At 39.3% G+C, this 27254-nt stretch overlaps 1 protein-coding gene across 3 annotated transcripts; it reads right to left on the reverse strand.

Moving 5' to 3' along the window:
• Positions 1-14870: 14870 nt before the first annotated feature.
• PTCD2 (pentatricopeptide repeat domain 2) lies at positions 14871-26371 on the reverse strand. Of its 3 annotated transcripts, none has more exons than XM_085322017.1 (9): positions 26284-26371; positions 23631-23918; positions 23040-23157; positions 22023-22101; positions 21254-21345; positions 18282-18395; positions 16677-16751; positions 15951-16064; positions 14871-15175 (listed from the first exon to the last, which is right to left on the reverse strand). In XM_085322017.1, exons 3-9 carry the CDS (start codon positions 23097-23099, stop codon positions 14951-14953), a joined length of 759 nt encoding a protein of 252 aa, XP_085178143.1. In that variant the 5' UTR covers positions 23100-23157; positions 23631-23918; positions 26284-26371; the 3' UTR covers positions 14871-14950. The 3 variants fall into 3 exon arrangements, with proteins under 3 accessions (XP_085178143.1, XP_085178142.1, XP_085178141.1); XM_085322016.1 differs by lacking the exon at positions 23631-23918 and adding an exon at positions 23976-24105 and having other exon boundaries at positions 26284-26352; XM_085322015.1 differs by lacking the exon at positions 23631-23918 and adding an exon at positions 23958-24105 and having other exon boundaries at positions 26284-26352.
• Positions 26372-27254: the final 883 nt, after the last annotated feature.

Consider the following 27254-nt stretch of genomic DNA (forward strand, 5'->3'; position numbering starts at 1 on the left):
TGACATAGATTCAAAACACTATGGCTCACAGACATCTTAAGGCAAAATGTATTCACCTTGCTCATGATGTAAATACATTTACAGACACTCTTCCTGTGTATGTAAATGCATTTGTACATATATATGTAAATGTATATGTAAAAACATTTAACATACATTCAAAAAAAAAGGCCATCATTGTTAATAAATATGGTGAGGTATTTGTTTCTGATTTAGCATTATTTGTCCAAACATGATGTGAGTTAGAAGTAGTGCAGTGAAATATCTTTCACAACAAAGTTCTTTTAATTGTTCTTTTATGTGTAGAATTGAATGGATGAAGGTCGCCATGACCTCCATAAATAAATAAATTTAGCATTATTCTGTATTTCCATTATTCTTTGAAACCATTCCAAGGATGCAATCACTTTGATAGAATTAGAGTTTTTGAACCTCTTGAGAGTCAGCATTTCATGCTCTGTCATTACAAAGGGTATATTTCTTTACTGTACCATTATCACGATAAGACAAATTTTAATTCTATGAACAATGCATTTTGCAGAACAAGCTGTTTCCTTAATATTATCTGTATGACAGCTGAAACGARAGTCACTTTTGCAAAGATGGTGACAATGTTGAAATAATACATCTTTTAAACATGCAACTTCAGTGTAGCCAGCRGGTACTTGTTCTAAATAAGAATGACAGCACGCACAGTAAAGAATTCAGCAAGTATGCAGTATGAATCAAGTCATTTCCTTAGAAGGAATCCTGAAGAGAAATTCAGTCTTGTAGATATTGAACATAGAGTAAAACTATGTTGAAAGTGTCTAAAACAAAGCAAGTAGATGGATCTAAGGCAATATAATGCCTCTGCAGTCAATGACAAACTTGCAGCTGTTCTAATACAACAGAAACTTTAACTGAACACATCATTACATCCACAGTGTGTAAGGAATTTATTTTATTCAGTACATTCATTTTTTATGTAGTATTTGCAGAATTTCTTTTGTAGAATATCCAGCGTAACTGGCATCTGTGCTTTAGATCTACAGCTATAGAAGATTTCTCCTGTGTACATAGAATTTGCTTGAATTTGTGGCTCTATATTCACCATACTAGAATTTCAGATACAGCTCTGTTTGTAAAGCTTGAACAGTTCTTGCTTTATCCCACTTTCATTTGTCTTCTGCAGTTGCTTATTCAGCATGATGAGAACCAACAGTCATCTGTAATACCAGGTCTGATTCTAGCAATAAATGCTTTGTAATACTTTGAGCCAATCTCACATTATTTCATTTGCCTTGCTTCCAAGTGCACRTGACTACCTGGTCCTATGAAGCAGCAAAATACTGTTCTGTTTATTTGCCCAGTTTCTGTCCATGCAGCTGAAATTTATAGCTTACAGCTACAATACATAGTTTACGCACACAAAAATGTGTCCAATGCCAGGAGTGCAGTATCACATTTATCATTAGTGAGAGGAAGTGCACAAAATACCAGCTGGTTTTCAGTTCCAATACACYATGCAAGTAGAACATTTTCTCTCCTCAGAAAGCTCTTTGACCTTACTTTCAAGTTCATAGTTTTCGAACATTTTAATCCATCACTGAAAAGAATTGCGGTCCCACTCTATCTTCACCAAAATGACATAGGTGAGTCCAGATTTAGTAAGACATTTTTGTCACTGGTTCACTGTAGAAATGGTAAATTCAGATTCTTGGTTTATTGCATAAGTGTAAAAACAGCAGCAGCAAAGATCGTTGCAGTAGTATTGATCGGATGGAGAAAGATAGATAGGTTTATAACAAAGGAAAAGGTCTCTGCTTTTCTTCTTACCTTGCCTTGCAGAGTATGAGCTGCATGCTTAGCTACCCAGCAGCAATACTGCACTACCAGAGAAAGAGAAATACATCTGCATGGATCGAGATCAATAAAAGGCAAATGGTTTACTGGCAGGTCAGGGAATACCAAAATAACCTTGCCAATGATGAGATAGAAACCATACAAAAATTCATACAGTGAACAAAAATTAGACAAGGCCAAAATAGGTGCATGGTGTGCACCTATGCAAAATAACCTTGCCAATGATGAGACAGAAACCATACAAAAATTCATACAGTGAACAAAAATTAGACAAGGCCAAAATAGGTGCATGGTGTGTACCACCAAAATAGGTGGCACACATAGGTGTGCCATAAATTGCAAATCTGATGTGGGTTTTTCTACACTTATGGACTGAATCTGGCTCTATTACTAAAAAAAAAAGGGGGGGGGCTCTTTTTTAAAATATGTCTGACATTTTCAGTTTTATACCTTCATTTTTTCCCTTAAGGTCATTTAGGGGAACAGGAAGCATTCTCACTTATTATGTTTCTGCTCATTGTTTAAACAACAGCATTCTCTGTGCTGCMCTTTTAACCACATTTATAAAGTCTCGTTTGATATGGCTTACCTCTGGTGTTCCAGAGAAAGTACTCTAATAGCAGAAATAACCCTAGTTCAGCTGAAGCTAAGTGACATACGATAACTTATACCAGTGGAGTACKGGCTTCTATATTATTGTGTGTTTCYACAGAATCCAAGGAGCTCCACATATCTGAATATAGCCTATTGCAATGCTGTAATCGGAAAAGTTATACTGTAAATCAAAGCCAGTTTTATTGTATCATCCAAACACCTTGGGTTCTATGATGTTTCTAAGGTTAACTGTGCTGGAATTGAAAAATTTTCAAGTTTTCATGATCTTTAGATTTGCCTGGAGTGTAGGAAAATTATAAAACCATGTCACTTCCCAGAATATTCCTCTCTAGTTTTGGCACTAGGAAGGGTTGTGGAAGTAAGACAGCTTGGTTAACATCACTTAGACCTGGCAYGTGACTGCCAGGAGCTATTACATTCTATTCACAGCTAGAATTCACTGAAATCCCATACAAGGGCCAGCAAAAGCTGTAGGCAGTGCTTTTACAAAGGACATGCAGTCTGAGGTGCCTCATTTCTGGTACATCCTACCTTGTACATGATTCTCAGAGCTGAAAGTCCACATGAAATAGCAGCACAGAAAGTCCATATGAAATAGCATCTGAAAGTTCTCTACATTTCTAGAGAGAGGCTCTCCAAAAYGGAGGCAGATACCAAAAATTTGACCGTAAGTATGTCACTTTAAAGTAAGTGGAGTAATTGCATTATATAAATGTAATTTCTTAGTCCCTCAGACTTTCTGGTTAGCAGCTCAGGAAAAAGCTCAGCTGTATTATTTCATGCAGTCCTAAGGAACTATTTCAGTTCTTATGCTAATTTTGTATTATGACCACGGCAGTATACAAAGGCTCTATCTGTACTTACGCTCAGAAGCAGAGAGATGCCAGTCATTCATGCTATTTACAGGAAAGTTTCCTAAACTATTGCATTGCAGACTAAATCTGATTCAATCAAACTCAACCTTACAGTCATCRTATGTTTTCTTTTTTTAAGAATATATTTATCAGAAGCATATTAAGCCATCTAATAGGATATCATAGGTATTGAAACAACTGGAAAACATTTTCAGTGTACCTGTGAACCAGCTGATTTGCTACTACCCATCCGCATTCCTGTGATTTGTCCTAATTCACATAAGAATTGTGACTGCATCCTGGATAGGAAAAGCAGCTCTGCTGAAGTAAATATCCACTGATGGTTTTTTTTCCTCTGACATGAAGGTGCAGTCCTCACTTCCTCTTCCCCATGACTTTATTTTCACTAGGTTTCTATCTGAATGTGCAAGTTTAAGAATTTTTTTTTTAAAAAATGAAAGAAACATCACAGTATAACTTGCAGCTTCAAGGCTGGCTGAACATTTGTCCAGCCTAATTAAATGAGCAGTCTTGCTCAGAACACACACTAATGACCTGATTCACTATTTATAAGACTGACCTTGAATATTTATAAGACAAAAACCACATGTGCAAATTAGTCCTTGCAGCTAACAGGAAGACTGAGCATTTATGCAAGCAAAATGGTATAATAACATGAATGATAATTTCATTGGCAAATTGAGCACAAAGTGTTACACCTCTTGCCAAAYGGTAGCAAAGGAACAGAATAGATCAAAACACAATGGGGGAAAAAATCGCATCTGATTCCATAYGTGTGCACAATTGAGGAAAAGAAATAAATACACTGCAATGTACCATTTTGGGACCACAGAACAGCTGACTGCTGAAGGTCACGTTGGGAAGACAGCAGCTCTCTCTTTAGATGGGGCATCCAAATCTGAGTGAGGGAAAAGAGACAGCATAGCAAGTCCTACTCCTCATAAGCCTTCTACGCAACATATATCTCACACAGGAATAATCGGGGCTATACTGGGACATTGCTTTTTATTGCTGCTTCTGTTTTGCCACAAGGCAAACTCTTTCCATGATCTGGATATTCCTTTTCTGTACATCAGCAGGATTTGGCAAGAGCTCTTCAGACAACTGTGCTTGGGAAAAACATCACTACCACCTCATTCCAAATACTTAGAAGAGATTAAAACAGCTAATTATGTAGGGATACATTAACTGAGCAACAYGTTAAGTGCTGATTTGGTTCAGGAAGTGGTACATCTGCTCTGACCCTAAGGAAAAGGCATTTAAAAGAACAATGTAAGTATAGAAAGGACATTTTAAAAATAAATTAGAATTCTAATCATATGTTAATTAACAAGAAAGCTCCACTGTAGCAAATGACAGCCAATTATACTTAGCCAGTAGGTAAGAAAGAGTGCCTGTGAATCAAATGGTGCTACAGCAGCAAGATATTTAAAAAGATTCATCAGTGGAAGCACATTTCTTTGCTCCACTTTCTGAAGATCAGAAGATATTTCTATGCACCTCTGCTTAGCAAGAAAAAAAAAATTACTAGGTACAGGCCCTGATTTAGGAAGGATCTGAATCTGTGCTTAAAACAGTCTTCTGAACCTGGAGAACAGTCATTTTCAGAGTAGGCAGGAACAAGAGCAAATGGTAATGGTAAATGAAGCAACACAATTCACTGAAAATAGATGGCTGCTAAAAATGAATGAAAAATGAAGGAATAGGCTTAGCTTCACCCATGTGGCTACAATTGCAGAAGCAAGGATTTCAATTTCCCTTCTCTAACTTAACATTTTAGTGCTATTTTCTGCTGATATGTAATGGGAAGTGGGACAAAGTGGCTGCCAGGAATTTCTCCCAATGCAAGTTCTTCTACGATTCATTTGGAAAAAGAATCAACCCAAGACAAAAGGTGCCACTTGGTTACAAATATATACAAAACGAAATATCATCTAAAAACAGTTTTGGTGCTACAAATATGCCAAGGTACCACACTATTTCCACCACGTTCTTCACAGCAGCAAGCCACTCTGCCTGGATACTGGCAGCAGAGAAAGGTGGGCAATGACTTTGCCAGGCTGTTGTTTCTATTTGGGGGGGGGGGGGATGCCCATAAATAGCTATGTTGGCATAATAGCCACAGCAGGCTCTTTTCTAAAAACTAAGCGCAACCCTACAATAGCATTAGACTTGGGACTTCAAAGCTTTCATTTGTCAATACTTACAAATCTTAAATCCTTCTAACGGGTAGTAGAAGTGCAGCAGAGCAGATTCTGTGGTCTGAATTTCCCCTGAAACTACTTAACCACTAGGGCAATTTTGTATATGTATCATCCTTTCTCCATCACAGTTCTCTTTTTCTGTCATTCTGATGTGAGAACTGATAAAACTTCAAACACAAAGAAGAAGTTCTCAACAGTGTCTCTGCCTTTTATTTCTCCTTTTTTTTCCCTCCCTTCCTCTTCCCCTTCCAAGTGATGGTATTATAGAGAACAGGGATGAGAAGTTTCTGAGAATTTTTTGCCGATGCTTAAAAAAATTCTTAAATATATTGTTAGTTGGGCAGAATGAAATTATGTGAACTGATTTCTTTTCTTATTTTATCAAGTTATAACTCTCCAGCTCCAGCTCTGCAGTGCATGGTGCTTGAAAGGAATGCAGGACCACTCTTTCTAATGGTTAAACAAGCACCATTTAAAAAAAATCATTAAAATCCTGCCATCCAAAGCAAGGTCTCTTCACTGCCATAATGTCTAAAGAACTGCTGCAGTACCTATAAGTTAAGTTCTATATAGAATAATTTACAAGTTTTTGGAATACCTGGGAAATCGCACTACATTTCCTAGCAGTTCCAAACATTACAAGTAAGTTAGCTTTTTCATTATTCCTTTCTAAAATTTTCCATTAAGGTGGCATCATTGCAAGTCTCCAGCTGCAAGACAGTCCTGTTCCTGGTATCGTAGTCAGCCTGAATTACCCCACACAGGCAAGACTGAATGTGGATAGTTTTCTACTTTATTATGATGCAACGTTTTCTGATGGGTCTGGCTGAAGTCCTAATCTCTTCATCTATCTTATGAAGGCCCATGGAGCTGAGAACCCCACAAACTCCTGAGCTACATAGAAATTCACAACAARGCATAGTCTAGGACTCAGAAAATTGAACATGAAGGGCACATCCCACAATCCATCTTGAATACAAAGCCTTGAAAACCTACCATTGCTGGGAACTAAAGAGGACACTTTCTCTTTTGGAGTAGATGCCAGMGTGGATCCTGTGGCAGGCAGCTGGCACGCACCCAGCCCCTGGAGATTCCAGAGGCAAAGAGCTATTTCAGACAACACCCATGCCGCCTGTGCAAGCATATACTCAGACCAAATAACCAAGTCCAAAGCTTTGTGTCTGATAGCAGCCAATACAGTTTTTTCTTCAGTCTTGTTCCTGAAGCAGGCAGAGGGGATGACTTGTATGCAGAACTGTGGCTAGTTGGTGAGAAAATTAGAGCAGTGGTAACTGTATTAGTAGACTTTATTTGKCTGTTTTGATAGTGTCTGTAAACAGGGGACTTCCCCTTGCATTACTACAAACATAGCAGTGTAAGACCACTGCTCTAATGGCCTGTCATTACTGCTATAATAAAGCAGCATGCATCTTTGATCCTGACAAACTGGGAGGTTAGAGAATGCAGAAAGGCTGATAGTACGTGAAATTAGAAGACTAGACACACGAACTCTCTGTGAAAACATTATACTAGCATCTCAAGCTGAAATACTAGGAGGTATGTCATATTCAAACAAGTAGCAGTAATTCTGAGTCTAAATGRAAAACCGAGTAATTAAGAATGTGAATTAGAGGCTCAGGACACTAGTCCTGCCTAGAACAATCCAACATATAATACAGACCTTATCCCTTTTATTCTTGGATTTCACATAATGGGGCAGACAAACTGAGGAAAAAGAACAAAGGATGCTCTTATTCCACAGTAGAAGGAAGATATCTAACAGTGGTCTTGAATTCATTTCTAATACTCAAAGAAGTTTTGACATTTACTGTAGTTAGTTTACCACCAAATAATGTTTGATCACATAATACAGGCCTTATAAAGAATCCCCTACTGTCTCTTACCAGATAATAATCTGCTGGAAGGACTACACAGCAAGGCACAAACAGTCCAGGAGGCTCCTGCAATGCATTGATGATAACTTCTTGTCACAAATGGTGGAGGAGCCTACAAGGAAGGGTGTCCTGCTGGACCTTGTCSTTACCAACAGAGAGGGACTGGTTAGAGGTGTGAAGGTTGGGGGCAGCCTTGGCTGCAGTGACCATGAGATGGTGGAGTTCAGGATCCTGCAGGAAAGAAGGCAACAAGCAGGATTGCAACCCTGGRCTTCAGGAGAGCAGACTTTGAGCTCTTCAGAGACCTAATCGGTGGAGTCTCATGGGTTAAGGCCCTAGAAGGAAGGGGGGTCCAGGAGAGCTGACTAGTATTCAAACATCACTTCCTCCAAGCTCTAGAGCAGTGCATCCCTATGAGTAAGAAGTGCAGCAAGAGGGGCAGGAGACCTGCATGGGTGAGCAAGGAGCTCCTGGCCAAAWTCAGACRGAAGAAGAAAATACACAGAMTGYGGAAGAGGGGACASGCTACTTGGGAGAATTATAGGAATGCAGTCAGCGTATGTAGAGATGCGGCGAGGAAGGCTAAGGCCCAGCTGGAATTGAGTCTGGCAAGGGATGTCAAGGACAACAGGAAGGGCTTCTTCAAATACGTCAGCAGCAARAGGAGAACTCGGGGAAAATGTGGGCCTGCTACTGTATGGGGCAGGGGCCCTGGTGACAAGGGATACAGAGAAGGCAGAGTTACTGAATGTCTTCTTTGCTTCAGTCTTCACTGCTAAGGGCAGCCCCCAAGAATCCYGTAGGCTGGACATGRGGAAGAAAGTCTGGAGARGGGAAAATTTTCCTTTGGTTGAGGAGGACAGGATTAGAGACCTTCTGGKCAGGTTAGACATCCACAAACCCCATGTGCCCAGATGGGATGCACCCATGATCCAGAGGTCATTTAGTCCAAACACTTGTTTGGAGCAGATCCAATCAAGTCAGGCTGCTCAGGGTCATGCAAATTCAAGTCTTGAACACCTCCAAAGAAATTCCAGAACCTCTCTGGGCAACCTGTTCCAGTGTTTACCATCCTTACGATATCTTCCCCCCACTCCAAACACCTCATCAGAATTTCCCATGTTCCAACTTGTGTCCATTGCCTCTTCTCCTACCACCATGCACCTCTGAGAAGAGTCTAGCTCCACTGTCTCTGTATCCCTGAGCCTTCTCTTTGTAATCCTGAACAAATCCCAGCCTGGCCTCTTATGTCATGTTCTCCAGCCATCTGACCAGCTTGGTGGCAAAAAGGCAGCATGACTCAGCCTTTCCCCTGTTGCCAGTCACTAGTTTCCCTTCCCCATTGATCAATGGGCCTGCCTTCTCTTTAGCCTTTCTTTTTGCTACCAATGTTCTTAAAAAAATCTCTTCTTGTTGCCCTTCACCTCTCTTGATATTTCAACTCCAGGTAAGCTTTGGCTTTCCTGTCTCCATTCTTATGTGCACAATGTCTCTGCATTCTTCCTGGGTAGCTCATCCCTGCTTCCACCTTCTGTGTACACACTTTTTATACCTGAGCTCAGCCAGTAGCTCCATGTTCACCCATGCTGGCCTTTTGTCAGCTTGCTCAACTCTGTACATTGACAAAGATCACTCCTGTGCTCTGAGAACACTGTCCTTAAAAATCAACCAGCTTTCTCAGGCCCCTTTCCTTCCAGGAGAGTTTCCCACAATAATCTGCCAAGCAGGTCCCTAAAGAAGCCAAGATCTGCTCTTTTGAAGTCCAGGGTTATAATYCTGCTGTTAATCTTGCTCGCTTTTCTTAGGATCTTAAGATCCACCAGTTTCACAATCACTGCAACCAAGGCTGTTCTTACCCTTCACATCATGCACCAGCTGTTCCTCATTCATGTGTAGCAGGCCAATGGAGTATCTTCCTTAATCACTTGCATCAAGAAATCATCTTCAGCACATTCCAAAAATTTTCTAGATTGGTTAGTCAGCCATAATACTCTTCCAGCAGATTTCAGGGTGGTTAAAGTCACCCCATGAGCATCAGGGCCTGTGAATGTGAGACTTTCTCCACTTGCTTAAAGAAATGCTTCATCTATCCCCTCCTCTTGATCAAAKGGTCTGTAGTAGATGCATTCTACTGCATCACCTGTGCTGGCCTGTCCTTCTGATTCCTACCCACAAGCTCTCTGCAGGTGGACCCATCACCTGTCCCAAGACAAACTCCATACATGCAACTTCCATGTACAGCTCTACTCCCCACCCCATATCTGCACACTTTCTTTCCTGTCTCCCTCCATTGCAGCATTCCTGTAACAAGATAGCCCCCCATGTCTCCACAATCCCAGTGAAGTCTTAGTTTTGCAACTGTGTATGGACTGTAATTCCTCCTGCTTGTTCCTCACACTACACATTTSTGTGCAGACACTTGAGATGGGCCCCAAGTCAAGCTACTTTTACAGGGAAGTGTGAAAGCCTTCCCTGTCATGCTGTCTCCTAGACATATCTGCTCTGCTCCTTTTGCTCTCACTTCTCTTCGGGTTATGGTAACCCTCCCCCCACATACCTACTGTAAAGCCCTCCTCACTAGGTTAGCAAGTCTATTTGACCAAGTGGCAAGCGTGTCTTTGTGAAGGATTTCCCATCTGCTCCATAGCCCTCACTCCTCAAAGAGGAGTATGTGACCACAGAAGTCACAGCCTTGCCTGTGACACCAGCCACACAGCCAAGCCTTGACCCACATGATGAGTCCACTTCTGCATGAGTCTTTCCCCCCCTCACTGGCAGGATGGAGAGGACATTACCTGACTCCTCTCCCTTTCATTCTTGCCTCCAGTGCTCTGTAGCCACTCTTAATATGCTCCACATTAATCCTGGCAGCATCACTGGTGCCCACCTGGAAGAGCAGCATGCAGTAGTAGTCCAAAAGCAAAGCAGTCCCTCAACAGCCTCCCAARACATCAAGTCAAGTTAGCAGACTGGTGCCTCCCTCTGCTGTGGGAGGGAGTTCCTATAACTACCAGATACTTCTTACTTATCATGTGAAAATGAGGTACAGTCTCAGCTGGCTCRGACAAAACCCATAGACTATATAGGTCTGATTTGTGCAGATGATCCCTACCTCAACTCTTTTCTATTATGAATGGTTAACTGTTTGCTTTAAGTTGCTTCTTGGAATTAGGTCTTGGGGGCTGACCTTACCTGACAGCATATGAGAAGTTTTGTTATTTAGAGCATCAGTACTTGCAGTAACCAGCATCTGTGCTTTGGCAGGTGACAAAAAGTTTTGTTATTTAGAGCATCAGTACTTGTAGTAACCAGCATCTGTGCTTTGGCAGGTGACAATCCCAGTTCTCACTACATGTGCTGCTGGAATTGGTTAGGATGTCCAGACAACTGTAAGGAACAAAAAAACACATAATAAGCTCCTCAAAGTACTCCACTTTCCACAAACAATTCCTCCAATTGCTTAAGAGACAAAAACAGAAATACACTGTATTTCATGTCAAAGTCTGCCACAACTATCAGCAGTAGTCTTAAGTTTTCCCAATCCCTCTCACTGCCTACATCAAATAGATAGAAATAAGGTGATTGATTTATTCCCCAATTTAGCCTAGAAAGAGAGCACATGATCAGACATTTGCTGAGTTTAAACCACTATCCACAAACAGTACAAGAAAAGCAGCTATTTCACATACATCTTCCTCTGTTACTTTTAATGACCTTGCTAAAGAGTATTTGGCCACAAAAGGGCATGCAGGCAGCCACAGTTTAAAAATAAAGTTTTAAATAATAAAAGACAATGAAGTCCTTATACAAGGAYGCAACCTGAAACAGCCTTGAGGATATAACAGACTTGAATGGCTGTAGACCTATATACTACGGATCTGTCTACCTTCTATAGCGTTGCAAAGTTCTAATGAGATTTTTGTTTCAAAGTTATTAGCTTGTCTGTAAGGGTCTTTAAAATAAGTCAGAACACCTCCTGAGGCCTGGAAGCATTCCTGAGCTCCCTTGCAATGACTAAGCCTTTCACCTTCCTTTTTATTGTTTGAAACAGAAAATTAAGTTTGGAGAAATACAGAGGAAGTGATCCTTAGTTATCAAAGCTTAAGATGCTTGTCAGATGGAATAGCAAAAAAAAAAAAAAAAAAAAAAAAAAGTATTAATCCATGGAGAAAAGTAGAAGCATCTACAGTAGGAAAATAAAGAATTTTGAAGACTGCACAATCCAGATCCTATCTAAAAAGGAATACTTTTCCCACTTAGGTTGGAAGAACCACCATCTTTCTGTTAAATATAGAGCACGTATAGCAAAGTATGCCTTTTAAATTGAAAATAATACACTAGAAGTAACATCAGCAGCCTCTCCAGGCCAGATTTCTATTTCCATACAATACTGTGAAAAACCATGTTGTGATGACTGACAAAGATTATTTTCACGAACAACCGCATTAAGTTTTCAAATGAAGTGCAAGCCAGAAGGGTTTACAATCTATGCCAGCTACCAGACATTAGACACTGTTGACTAAGACTCAGATTTTCTACTCCACACTAGTTAAAGTGGCTTGTGGTAAATATAGGGCAACACATTCATTCAGCCTTGCCTTTACATAACTGATCCTGCAGCTAAATTCTACCTTTTAAAACTCAAGTTGGAAGGAAAGTATGACCAAGATCGCCATCTGCTGTCTCCCAGTTACACTTCTAAAAAYGCTTCTAGAGCGCGCACACACACACAAACCTCACGTTTATTTTACTGTAGGAAGAATATTTTAGTGTGATAAGACAAAATCCAATCCCTTGCCACAAAACAGTGCCCAAAAAGGCCTTCAGACCTTCATCTGAGCTACTTACTACACAAAACTATAAGCAGCATTTGCTAGAAAACTSTTGCATTGAATCCTAGAAAAAAAAAAGTGATTTACTTTGAAATGTAGATGCCTTGCTTTTCCAGTGTGTTAAGTGAAACCATCTAATAGTTGAATTCSACAGTGCTGGCTTCTATTTTGTGGCTCATCCTTGATTACAATCCAAGAAATTCAAGTGTAATTGTTTCACTGGCAGCAATATTACACTGCATATTCCTTTTCTCTGAGGCAGTCTCCTGGACCGTACTCTGTAGTAACACAGCCCTCGAAATACCAAGCATTCTGACCCAGCAAAACATTTAGGTATTTGCATAACTTTAGACAAGTTTGGTTTCCTGAGCTTGACCCTGGGAAAGCAGAAGCCAACCACACTTCAATACCCCAAATTAAGCATGTGGTTAAAGACACCTCTGGACAAAAGCCAGAGTGCTCAGCACCTTGACACACCAAAAGCTAACTTTATAAACACACACACACTGCCAAGCTTTCTGGATTAACTCCAAACAGCTGTGCAACCTGTATGAGACAAATCAGACTTTTTTTTGAAGTCAGCTGCATAAATGTTAGAAGTTGCTCTTTACTCTCTGCTCTCTTCATAAGTGAGGATATTACCAGTCTTCTGCAAGCCTTCCAAAACAACCTCCAGTATTCCATCCAAATTTTACTGATCTACGTTTCTTTCAATTTAACCTTTTGGGGAGCGTGTTTTCATTTCGTAGGAAGCATTATCAGTTATTTAAACATTAAAGTTTTTCAGATCTTTCACTGTAGAGCCCCTTAACTTGAAGGGAAGTGAGGAATGCTAGCCCAGCGTTAGATCCCTGCACACTGTCAGTCCATCCCTCCTGGTACCAATCTCTCTCCCATTTGCAGATATATAAAGACATATTGCTTGTTATAGGTTCATAAAGGATACAGCATTCCCCTCCTCTTCCAAGAGAGGGAAATGGAGTTTCTCCTTAAAACAAATTACCAACTTAATAGTTAGCTTGAGTYGGTCTCAAGCAAAGCAGTAGTCATCAGAACACAGAACAGAAAATGTTGACTATATTGAGTGAATTACAGTTACACACGATGTTCCACAACCAGCATTCAAAAAAAAAAAAAACCCATCCACCAGCTGTAATGTTAGTCTAGCATGTGATACTTTAACCAAATCCTGTACAATCAGTCATTAAAAAGTGCACATTTCTCCAAAACATGATACAAATTTCAAACAGATGTTTTGTTACATATATACACATACAATTTTATCCACCACACACTGTTTTTGTACATTTTAGTATCAATGAACAAAATACATCAGTGACAGAAATGAGTTGTAGTCCCAGAGCCTCAAAGAAAACAGTATTATTTCACTGTGATTTTCTTTAATGGCTTAAGATATTTTCCTGCGTGGTAGGTTCTTACTTTTTCAGTGATTCATGGGTTTCAAAAAACTTTCAAGCAAARCTTTTACAATCCATCCACAAAAGAAATTCTTTGCATTACGAAGTTTGTTTGATTTAAGATACCTTTACAATTAAATAGTAAAATAAATCTCRCAGGAGAGATAAGGAAGAACAACTTGGAGAGCACCAAGCTGGGTGGTCTCCAGCCATTCTTGTGCTCACAGGATTGCTTGCTAAGTTTTAAGTCAGCAGGCATRTGCACAAAAAACCCCAAATCACCTAAGCACCAGACAGGATATCACCGTTTCTAATTCTTTCTACTCTGGAGTTTGAAAGAGAAAAGATCTTTGGATATGCAGGACTAATAGTTACAAAACAACTGGAGAACCAAGTACATTTAACCTAGAATCATTGAAGCTTCTTTACACTGTCTTCATGACCCCATTTTAAGCTAGAATTGCATCTCATCTGCATAATTCACCCATAGTCTGAATCATACTTGCTAGGACTAGACTTAATTGCACATTTATAATCAAAATCTGCTTGTCTTGGGAGTCTTATCAAAAATACGATCTGAAAGAAACAACATSTAGGGCTGTTCACTCAGAGGAAGTTTGCCCACAAATCTCCTTCCAGTGAGAAAACAACCAGTCAGCTACCTTTGTAGCTTTCCATACTATTTCCACAATCCTTTTTGATTAAAAAAAAAAAGAACACACACACACACACACACACACAGCCTAATATAATTGTTTCTGAAGAGAAAGGTATCAACAAAGCAAGTGTCTTTGATGCCTTTCATATCCTGAGGCATACAAAATTTGAACAAACAGTTAATGCACTTGGATATTCTTTTGCCTAGAGTTTGGACTGCATCTATCTATAGTCAGAACATCACATCTGATGAACACCAGATTTTCTTCTCATGAACCACRAATTCAAGTCAGATACACATACTTTTTTGCGCACTTCACCTAGAACATTCAGTACAGGAAAAATTCTGATTTAAGTGCTTGAGGAAAAATTCAAAACATTTTGATCACTCCATTTTGGAACAAAAAGAAATACCCATCTTCATGACTTATCTTCTGCATGAAAATTCAAACACAGAAGCCACACGTGTTTAAAATGCAGTTTCACACAAGCAACTTAAACAATTGCCCAGAGAAGGGAGCAGAGACAATTGCCAGGAAGGGAGATGTTTTATTCAAACATGCTTCTAAGTGGTGGTAATTACAGTTCAGTTTATCATCAAATATTGAACTACTCCAACAACAGATTTGAGTGAAGTGGTTTAGCAGCCTGATAGCCCAATTGCTTTTGATTTAAAAGCTTTGCACGGTTCTTCTTTGAACTAGGAATCTGGAAAAGCATGTCGTCCAGTGTGCAAGCAGTTATCCGTCCTGAAGCTTGTAGTCTGGTATAAATATCTCCTAGTTTGGCAGAAAGGACAGGGTTTTCTTCCATCTTTTCCCTGACTGTAGCCAGCTAAGGATGGGCAAATGACATACTGTTACATGTCGGCAAATGAAGGCACTATATTCCAGGCAAGCACWCAAAGAAGAAAAGGGGTGGAGGGTAGGGGGGCGGAAATAAGGAGAAGGCAGACATAAGATAAAAGGCTGACACAATGATGTGCAAGAAGGTGTTTTTAAGCAGCACACTACACACTACCAGGCGGTGGTGGACCTGCAGTGGATACCTATTAGAGAGAGTTTGTTAGATTAAARACTTCCTTAAAGTACCATAGCCCTGTTTTCAATCATACAACAGACTAACACAATTATTTTATATTTAAACCTGGGCAACATAATTGCTTCCTGGATTCTCTTTTCCAAATCAGCATAATTTCTATTGTACTAGATAATACAAATTTGCAGTCCTGATTAATGAAAGTCATACTCCAGAACACTGAAAACTTCAGTACTATGCCATATATACAGAGTATGAACTCACATATGAGTGAATCTGCTATGCTGTGTTGATCAATAAACTATTTTAGAGGAACGGGTTAGGACTAATGTTTGGTCTTTCAGTAAGTGTTATAAATTCGCCAAACAAAAGTCAAAATATAACACTGATGCATACAATATCTACTGCAACAAAGTTGGAAGAACKTGGGCCCCTGAAGTTCTGTAACTGAACAGTCACCATCCTAGTTTAGCAAAGCACTGTGGATCTCCTTCCACACCTGTATCCCTGACCTGTGTGCATCAATGACATTATGCTTTCCGGCCGATTCAGTTCATTATTGTATACTCACCACCTGCTCAGAAAACTCAATTTTTTTAACAAAGGGTGGAGTATCTACTTCCACAGCTGCCTCTAATGTCTTTACCACTTCTTCTAGTGAACCAGTCTTGAGCTGGACAAGAACCTGAAAAATAAGACAAGACACTTATCATAAGAAAGCAATTAAAAAAGTGTTAGAAGAAGACACTAAGAAGCAAAGCAGGAACAAAATAAATTTCCTAGATGCTGTGTTGATAAATCATTTATCAGGAAGAAGGCAGAGGGAATGACTGATTTCCACTGGTAAAGTTAGCTTCTTTTCTACAGCTGGAACCTGGAAAGGCCAGCCTGGAGGCAGAACTCCTCTGAAGGAGCTGCATTAACTATTCTGGAATAAAGTGTTTTTCTGTAGTTTGTAGAGATCACTTACAGGACACACACATACTTTTCATACATTTCATAACTAGAAATCTTTCCCAGGTCTACACTCATTGATGCAGGACTGCTCTACTTCCCATCTATAGTAAAAAGTCAATTAAAAGAGGGGGAGGGGAAAAAGATTTTTTTTTTCTTTTAACTCCTTGTGTAACTCATCCAGCTGACTGAAATGGTCTGTTGGCAGACCAAAGCAAACTCAACAACATTACTGAAGTAAGTATCTGCTGCTAAGAATCTGACCTTCTGCTACTTTGCAGGTGAAAGTTGTTTGTCCAGTATAGCATACTTCTCTGTAGGACTAATAAACAAGCATACTTACACTAATATTACTGTAYAGTTTGTTTTCTGTTTTCATTATCTGAGAATGATAGAATTGGGCTTGTGCCACATCATTCTAGGAAGCAATGAAAAACAAATACACAATTATACGTGTGATGCACACTTTCACAATAAAAGCTCAAGAAAAATGATTTCTTACAACTTGCCAGCGAATCACAAAGCAATCTAAATCTTTAAACYTCCTTCACCAAAAAGTCTCATACAGCAGCCAGCCTGTAAAAGGAACATCCAGTGCTGGAGTTGCCATGTTGTCTGGCTCACTAGCACATCAGATAGTATTTTCAGATCTCAGATCAGTAAGAAAATGAAGCATGTTATCAATACTGAACATGACAGTACCTGAAAGACAAAAGAACTACACATGCTCAGATTCTGCTAAATAGAGCACTTAAATAAAATGTAGTTTATGTTAATGCTGTTATTTTTCCTGTCCAGTGCTTTTTAACCTTTTGGCCATACTCCTCCACAATATTATATCTATGACACCAAATTATTCGCACAGACAATAAATGTTACACTAACATTCAGCAAAGCAGCATCAGATAGTGGAGATTAGGYCATCTTTCCTGTAGCAAGACATGCTATACAGTTTAGAAATAGTTAAGTGTGATCATTATTCTGTCTGCAAAAAGAAAATTTTATCCAATTCTTTATATATATATATTATATATTATATATATATATATATATATATATATAAAAAGAAGGCATCAGGGATTTCATGCATTTTATAGCTAGAGATTTTGTTTTTTAAACCTCAACACCAATGAGAAGCCCCATCATGCTACCATGCACATGAATAAATTAATTTTGATGATGCTGTTGTATAGTCTCTACTGTTCCCAAAGACAATGCAAAGAGACCGTAGAATTAATAATAAAATTTATAACAATGCTACTTCATGCATTTACATCCATGAATAACATCAAATCACTAGGTCTTAGAGTGCTCATGGAGAGACTTTTAGAGAAGAAAGCATAGAAGGTTCAAARTTTGCCCAAGACATACAAATTAATGGGAAAGATTAGATTTCAGAATTTCTTAATTGCTATTCTCCTTTCAATCTTTCACCCTCTCCCGCCTTAGATCCTTTTCACAGCAGGTTTTAAACATGAGTTAAATGAAAAATCTTACCCTGAAGCTACACGTTGTGGAGAAAGATATGCCATCTCCCAAACAGCAAGGCAATACACATTAGAGCCTTTAAATACGCCTCYCCAGATAAACATTTTAAGTCGACTATGCAAATACTTCATTATTTTTATTGTGTACAAAGAAAACCATCACTAAACAGCAGCATCTGCAGGACTGGGTCCATGAGTACATTAAACTTGCTGGTCCAACTCTTCCATTTTGGAAGAAAATTCTGCCATGTGACACCATCAGTGSCACAAAATGCGCTATTTACTTTAAGCAGGAGTTGCTTACAATCCTACTCTTTCAGAGGCATAAAAATCATAGCACATAAATTATTGCATAGATCTTACATGCAATATGATTTTTCTCTATGTTTGCTTTCTTTAACTATCACATTGCAAGACATGCACAGAGATTTAGGAATAAACCAAAACAAACAGCACTGTACCTGTTTCAGAGCAAATGCCACAGCAAAGTAGAATGCTCGCAGTGGTAATGTGTCACCTTTTAGCTGTGCTTCTTCAAGTAGCTTTGCAGAGATTTTGCAAGACTCCAGGTTGTCCTGTGTAGAAATTTCAATCTAAGCTGCAGTTGTTAATTCTGATCTGAAAGGGCTRTAGGCAACTGTAGAAGCCTAAGTTCACTGCACTCAGAAGTCAATGCACTGTAAAATCAGCAAGGCAATTATTTCTACATCTGAACTCAACCAGCAGTTTTTGAGAAACAACACCAAGAGAGCTACAGAGTTCATAGAATCATAGAATCAGTAAGGTTGGAAGGGACCTCTGGAGATCATCTAGTCCAACCCCCCTGCTCAGCAGGGTCACCTAGAGCATGTCAGACAGGGTTGCATCCAGGCGGGCCTTGAATGTYGCCAGAGAAGGAGACTCCACAACCTCTCYGGGCAACCTGTGCCAGKGCTCCRTCACTCTCACAGGGAAGAAATTCCCCCTCACGGTCAGGCRGAACTTCCTGTGATTCAGTTTCTGCCCATTGCCTCTTGTCCTGTCACACRGGACAACTGAAAAGAGTTTGTCCTCGTYCCCCTGACACCCTCMCTTCAGGTACTTGTACACRTTGATAAGATYCCCCCTCAGTCTCCTCTTCCYCAGGCTGAAGAGGCCCAGCTCTCGCAGCCGTTCCTCCTAGGGCAGATGCTCCTGCCCTCTGATCATCTTCGTAGCTCAGAAGAGTGTAAAAATAACTTCCATTATCTTCAYGTAATAACTATGCCTTGTTCTGTTTCAGCTGCTGCAARAGTAAATAACCCCTGGCAGACTGCTGAAAGCAATAGATACTTTCTTATCCACTTTTGCATCACTCCCAAGTCAGGAAGAAAGTTGACTTTTCCTTCTTCCTTTAGCACCTACATTGATTAGTTGATGTGGGGGTGGGGGGAAACATGTTCTAGACATTAGACTATTTAACACCATTAACCTGAAAGATATGAGTATGTACAAATTTGAATATTTATCTGTTCTGAGTCTGACTCTTACAGAATAAACCATACAGAAAATGTTTCCAGAGCAGATATTCTAATGAAACAGCTTAGATATTTGCCTTCCAACATGGAAAGTTTGCATTATTTCTGGAAAGCAAAAAAAAAAAAAAAAAAAAAAAAAAATCAGTGTTCCATATTCTCTTTCATGACAGGGTACCTAAGGAAATGAGCTTCTCAAATTGCATCTTAAGCAAAAAGATTTTGAGCTCAATAGCATCCCCTCTTAGCTTGAAATTTTAGCATTTAACACTAATAGCAAAATGAACAGATTAGGCTTTTGAAAGATCTCCATCTAATCCTCTTTACTATGGAAAGGGTTAATATASCTTATTCTCCTATTAGTATTATTTTATCTTAATGTAAAACCAAATTTACTGTGGCTGTTAAAACAACTGGATGGTTGTTTAGAATCATTTCCTCTCTATTTTTACCAACTCACTGAACAAGTAATGATGGGCCAGGTTCTCTGTTGAAAACAGACAAGGGCAGAAGCAGCAGAAAACAAACATCAAGAACACCTTCCTTTTGCATATGCCATGGATGGTCTCAGACAGTAGGCTATGGAAAGAACTATATAAATTTTAGAGATATAAAGAGAAGCTACAACAGATGGAATAAAGAATACCTCAGAGAAGCGCAGCTGGGTTCTGTGAAAGCCTTTAACTGAAGGGGCACAAAGTGAGGATCCACRAACAACCTCAAAGTGCTAAATACTGCCTAAGTTGACACAAAGCAGCAAACAACAGCTTATAAACTTGGTTTCCAGCACAGTGTCAAAGTCTTTGCACTCACAGTTTCTTAGTAAAGGTGCCTCCYAAGCAGAACTGGTAACATTATTGGACTGATTGTAACCATTAATCTCCAGCTGTTTCTAACAGTAGTTTCCACAGCTCTTCTCTTTTTGAGCGTTCTCCAGCTACTGTCCCACTCTCCAAACACCACAGCCACATGACTACACCTATTTCCCCTGACCTTCTATAAGTAGCTTCAATTCATTAGAACTGAGGACTTCAGAAGCATCACAGAAATTACTGATGGGCTACCATTTCAGGCCAACTCTTTATTACATATGCATCATCAGTTTCACCATATCCCTGAATGAGAAATTTGATATGTTTAATCCCTTGGTATCACTCTTCCCTCAGCCAACGGCCTTCCTTAAGAAAAAGGAAGAAATTGAAAAACAGTTTTACTGATTCAAATCTGAAGTGGAAGAGCAAAAGAAAAAAGCTTGGGATCTCACTTTGTTACAAAAAGAAAACTATTCCAGGGGAACGGTTGTAGAGCCTGCGTAGCCTAGTTTCTTACTCTGTGGTCTGTCTCTGATCTAATAACACAGTTAGGCTCAAGGAGCAGTCTGTCCCACTGAAGGCATTCATTTAGGATTCTTTTCTCCACTCAGTTGCCCATTTTCATCAGATATGTATGAACAGATYATCTTTGCAAGCTTCTTGTAAAATTTATGTGCAATTGCAGGAACAGCTCAAGAGTTACTTGGAGGGGGAAAGGGAAAAAAAGAAAGGGAGATGTCTGACCAAGTACATACCACGTATGTCTTGTTTAAAGCAGCCAGCCAAAAACAAACACTACTGCAGCTCAAGCGCAGAATGCACAAAGATGCAGAGGTCCCAAAAAAAGGATACTTATCATTTAATCAACTGCTGTATCAAATTTGTCTCTTAATGATTACATCTAACACTTCAGAGATTTGCTTTGTGACATTACACACACAGCTATATATATGCRCATCGTAACAAGGAAGCTATGTATGACTAGTATGTCTAAAATATTTGTATTGGATAAGAAGTCATGACAGGGAACCTAAGGAAATTTTAAGATTCGCCCCCCTCCGCCCCGCTCAAAAATGAGAGAAAAGGTAATTCAATTACTTTGTCACAGGGTAATATGAAAATACTTACCAATTTGTAGCATATTGCAAACGCAAGTAGATAGGTTTCTTTGTTGAAAGGTATACCTTGCTTTTTCATTTCTAAGAGAATTTCCAAAGCATCTGTCAAAAACATAGGAGTGTTATTTCATAAGTTTAAGGCTGTACCAGCAGTGAATAAAGTGTGTTCATACATACCCCTTGTATTCATAAAGGGTCAAACTGATATATCTTTTTTTTTGCTTAGATGTTGCCATAGCCACTCTGTGCACACTAGTGAGACAAAGAATAGAAGGCTCCAGCTTGTTTTATAAAGCAAAAGAAGAGTATTCTTCCTCACTCTGATACAAATGCAAAACTGCCAGAAAAAAATCTTGAAGAAATTCCTCTTCCAAAATCCAAGTAAAACAAACTTTGAATGGGTAAAGCAAAAAGCTCCAGGAAACGACAAATCAAAGTAGTTAGGCCTTTGGAGAAAAGGGGTTAAAAAAGCCCTCCTGTAGAATCACAATTCTGTACTGTTCAGGAGGGGAGGTAAGAATACCATTGCTGGTACAAACTAGGTAAAGCCTTCCACTATTACAYACTATAGCGCAGTTCTTTTGACATCTCTTTGACAGATATTTGTATGATGTCTGGTCCTCCAAAGCCACACATCACTCAGCAGTATTCTTTATTATATCAATAAAAAAATACGTATACACACAWACACACACATACATACACACAAACACACACACAAATWCAGGTGAGAAGCACCCTCCTCAAAATGCATTTGCCTTAACGCACGCAGTACGTACTTTCGTAGCAGCCCTTTTTAAACAACATAGTCATCARAATATGAAATGATGTACACTCTGAGAAAAAACCACGCAAGTTCTGGAAAAGAAGYATATAAACAGAGCAAGATTAAAAAAAGTTACTACAGAGAATGTATGTAGTGACTACTACAGTCATTGCACACAGCACTGTTCTAAYAGAAATGAGCTCCATCTTCACAAGTTCAACGCATAACTTTGGGTTACTCTGTCAAGTAATYGCTAAAATACTAGTGACTCAGGATGCTGAAAAGCTCACTTTAAACAGACATTTCCCATAGATTTCCACTATATGTTTTAAATGAYAGATTGTGTCATTTAAATTAATGCAAGCAGAACTCACCAGGTAATGGTAAATTCAAAAATTTAGTAGATGTACAGCTTTCAGCTAATTACYAACATCTTTGGGGTAAAGTACCATCACCATGAAATGGACAGAAGTCTTTGTAATAGTTTCTTCAGAATAAAAACGGCCGCAGACCTGAGCTGATTAATACTACACTGTCKCTACAGAGTTCAAAAGGAGTTTCAAGTAGACAGTAGCATGGTACATCTGTTGGTGTCAATAACCAAGGGATTCAGAAGACTGCCACAAGAAAACTCACAAGTTTTCATTTCTAGGAATGATCTAATGCAACACAAGATGCAGGGAAACATGCATCAGCTGTGTTCAGTTGAGGATTTTTTTTTTCATTACTTTTTACTGAAATGATGCAATGATATAGAAGTACAATAATGAAAAAATGTCAGTTTGTCCTCCTGTAACCCCCTTTTTTGGTGGACGGAATTGTTGTTTTACTTCCAATCTTTTTTTCTTTTCATTTTTTYCCCATTTTTAAAAAGTCAAAACCTAGTAATCTCATCTAAGTTAATATGTTATAGGTATCCTTGTTAACGCAACAGATCTACCTCAAGSATCTGAGCACATATGTGTAGCATACCAGTCACTCAGACTGAAATACTAACATTGAAATTTTCACAATATAGAGGGAAAGTTACCTGATCTTTGATAACTTCTACTGCAGGTGTTTCAAGGCCCAGCTCATAACACAGTCTCATAAACAGAGGTCCAAATTTAAAATCATGTGGAGCTGTAATGCTATTCTGTTCATGGTACCTGTTGGAAAGAGTCCATAAAGTTAACCACACGATGCAAGAAATTTATCAAGGAAAAACAGCTTTAAATAGCCAGTGATACAGTCATTATCTGCATGTATAATGATACAGGCAGCTTCTCTATCTGCATCAGTGAATGGCATTTAGTCAAAGAGTAGGTTAACGTTATCAAAAAATGTTGTTTCTATTGAGCTTAAAAAATARTAATAAGTAATTTCTTCTATTTCCACTAAAGTAAGCTGCAGCAAATTAGTAGTAAAATGAGCCTCTACCACCAAAACTCCCAGCTATTTTACTTTCTATTCACAGAACAATAGTACAGGAGGTAACACTCATCTTTCCTTGCTAGAATACCTCAGCTTTCTCTCCCACACTTTGGTCTACAGAAAAGGGTGTTTTGCATTTTATGGTCATGTTTTCATAGCTCCTATACTGTAATTGCTGGAAAGGCTTTAACCCAGAAAGCCTCCTAACCTGCCATTGCTGCATCCAGATCAGTTTATAACTGGGTACATCTTGGCTTGAAGATGACACAGCACACATCTCTGCTCTCAGCTGACAGTTTTCTGTGTGGCTCACCATTCACTCTGCATACAGTGGGACTCCAGTTCACTCCCATAACTTGACTCTCCTTTGAGCCAAGAGTCTCTGAAGGTTTGCAAATGCAAGGTAAAAAAAAACAGCCTTAGCTTAAGGGATTGACTATGCAGACAGCCAATGAATCGGGGCAAACCCTCAGGTGCAGGCATAACTTGAGGTAATCTGACAAAAGTAAAATATAAAGAAAGAAAATAGTGTTACCTTCTTTGGTAAAAGTACCTGTAAATAACTTTTCTGGCTAGTTCCACATCAGAAGAAGTCTGACATAAATGCAGTAAAATTTTTAATTCATGTTTGAGAATCATTCCATTTTTCTTTAATTTTTCTTTAATACTTTTAAAATACRGATCTGAAAATAAAACACATTACAGTAGCAGTCTATAGACAATTCGATTATATTGCATACTGAGACATGATACCTGAAACATGGAGATTCAAAGGTGAAAAGATTGTTTTTACCACCAATAAAAAGGCATAAGGTTTCCCATATAGAAGCATGTTTAGTTATTCCCACAAAGTAGGAATTTTCCAGATTTTGAAAATCTAGAGGATGCTTATTGTGGACTGAATCCCACTGCATTTTTTAATGAATATATCAGGTAACACAAAAGTCTTAGAGAGGAAGGAAATTTTAAGTGGTATTTTTTGCCTTAAGCTTCTCTTAGTATCACCCAGGATTCAAACTAGCACAAAGGCTTCTATTCAACACTTAGTACTAACGATTTTAACTCCTTTATAATTGATGTAAATGCAAGGAGTCTTGTTAATAATCTATGTATTTCTATATATAGCCACAAACATGGTGACTTCCCCTCCCCAGAGCCAGAAGCGGGGAGGGGAGAAATCTATCCAGAACAGTTATCCCTATGACAGAGCAAGAAGCCAGACCAGTCCTTCAGTAATCTCATGGCTCTGACTCAAACATACCCAGGACTAAAATTGCACCTAACATCTGGCAGTCCTGCCCCTCTAACGATGCTGCTCCTCCTGTTTGAAGGGGAAACTGAACTTTTGCACAGCAGCTCCTAGGTCACTGCTGTTTTCAAGCTAGTAACCTCCACAGGAGGGACAGGTGAGCACTGCAAAGAGCAACACACTCAGGTGTTGAATGCGTAGCTGTTGCTAAATGCAAGTAACAGTCCTCAAAATTGAGATGCAGGATTGAGTCCCACAAGGTCAGAAGAATATACAAGTGCGCATATATATATATATATATGTGTGTGTGTGTGTGTGTGTGCACATATTTTTTCATAATGTGTTCAAACACGCACAGAAATTTATAAACATTTGGGATCCAAACCATATTTGTAAAGAACACACGATGAGAATAATTATTACAGCTTTTTCCACTTCTAAAACAGTATTTATTACTAGTCCTAATTACTCCTTTTCACCTTTCAAATGAGTACAGAAAACATGCACAATGAAGCAGGTGGTTAATTGTTTTCAATAGCTCTTAGAAGCCAGTATTGTACAACAGAAGAATAAACTGTGGCCCATAAAACCAATACAAWACCGATCCATAGCAACAAATTTGATATGCCATAAGTACAGGACAAATCATCTCCAATATAAACACGTCACCATCACAGCAAAATATAGTAATATTGGACTGGACACTGCCTTATTTAAAGATTACTACCACCTGAAACAGAGAAACTGTCATTCTGACATTGCCTCCCTCTCTATTCCAGAGGACTGGTTCAAAATTGAGTTTGATATCTGTGCATTCCTTGTCACTAAAACAAACAAACAAAAAAACCACACTATATCCTTTGGGACAATTGTCAAAGTGAAAGGTTCTGTATCACTAAAACACATGCAGATGATTAAACAGCTGCAGAAAGCTGCAGAAAGTTCTTGCCTAATTTCTCAGGGCAGATTTAAGTTTCCTTAAAGAAAGGAGTTCGTGTACACTTCAAACCAGYATGACAAAATCTGCATTAGGAAAAATGTGCAGATATTCTTCTTTCATCAAGTTGGAAAACCTAAATTTGCTTTTCATATTCTGAGTATACAGACATCATCTGGAATGTGACGTACAACTGAGAAATTACATTAGGGAAAGGAAAAAAAACTGAAAGAACAACCAACTAAATTTACAGAGCAAATTAAAAGAGAATTATTGGCATAAGCCTTTTCTGGACAGCTAAGTAGCTACTAGGCTTTGTATTAATTTTCTCTGTTGAAGATGTATTTGAAGTAAGACTTATAGAAAAGCAGTATTTTCCCTAATCCGTTAGATGATCTCATGGAAAGCATACACACAGGCATTTCAGGTTTTCTGTGAACAGCTTACATACTTTAAAGCTCCACATTTTCCRGCACAGCATAACTAATATTGTAGACTATCGTAGAAACAAATTCTGCAAAGYCTCAGACCTTTTGAATATTTTTGCTACATCCAGTTTGAAGAGGAAGACATGTTGTTGCTTTAAATGGAGTCTATTCTACATTGCATTTTGATGGCTTCAACTGTCTGCTTGTTTTCCAGTACTGTTAGTGACAATCACCAAATAAGCAATACCTTTACTGCCATGAACTTCATTTCTAATTGCCAATTTTGCCCGCTGAAATTCTTGTAACTTTAAATCATCTTCTGTTAGCAGATACCGCTTTCCTACCAGGAGAAACAAAGAGAAAGGTTAAATTTTGYATCACACCGTCTGCTTTATTAGTATCGATATTTACACATAAACTATTGCTGTTATTTACTGGGCTAGACCTCTGGCAGCACAACACTTAAACAACAGCAAGAACTGCAGTTGCTCATATCACTGACACAAAAATCCAAGCATCAGTCATACCTTTTCTAGTACTAATACATRTGAGGAAGAAGCAGCATCTTTACCATGGAGGCAGCACAGCTCTACTGCCTAGTCAGAAARCAAGAGGATTCTGCACAGAGATAAGATCTTTCCTTGTATCTCATAGGGGTTTTTCTAATCTCTTCATTCACTAGGATTCACAGCTTCCTTCCCTCGCAGCTGTTGCCTCCATTAGTGCAAAATACATTATTCTGAGAGCTCCCAAGCCAATGAGAAAACTAGGGGGGGAAATGCAAAGATGAYTATTTGGATGGCAGCAACTCTCAGGAGACAGAGCGAGGTTCTGGTGCAGTACAGATACCAGGTCAGAGGCAGTCACTGAGCCCTATAATCATAAAATTAACTTCGGGTGCCAGGCTCAACCACATGTTTTGGGAGCCCCTTTCACCCGGTTCACCCGGGTCTCGCTGGGGGAGTGCAACCCTCTCAGAACAAACACGCACTTAAGAAGCGGCATTAAAAAAAAAAAGAAAGAAAAGGAGAAGAGACACAGTCGAGACAAGAGACGCACGAAGAACTGAGGTAACCAACGGGGGACTCGCGCCCCCGCGCCACAGCGCGCAGACAGACCCACCGCCGGCCGCCGCCGCCCGCGCCCCCCCGGCTCGGGGCCCGCCGCTGCCTTCAGCGGCTCGCACCCCGCCGCCAGCAGGCCCAGGGCACGGCGCAC

Source organism: Rhea americana, unplaced genomic scaffold (assembly GCF_003343005.1).
Source record: "Rhea americana isolate MKP2758 unplaced genomic scaffold, rheAme1 scaffold_74, whole genome shotgun sequence".
NCBI classification, from domain to species: domain Eukaryota; kingdom Metazoa; phylum Chordata; class Aves; order Rheiformes; family Rheidae; genus Rhea; species Rhea americana.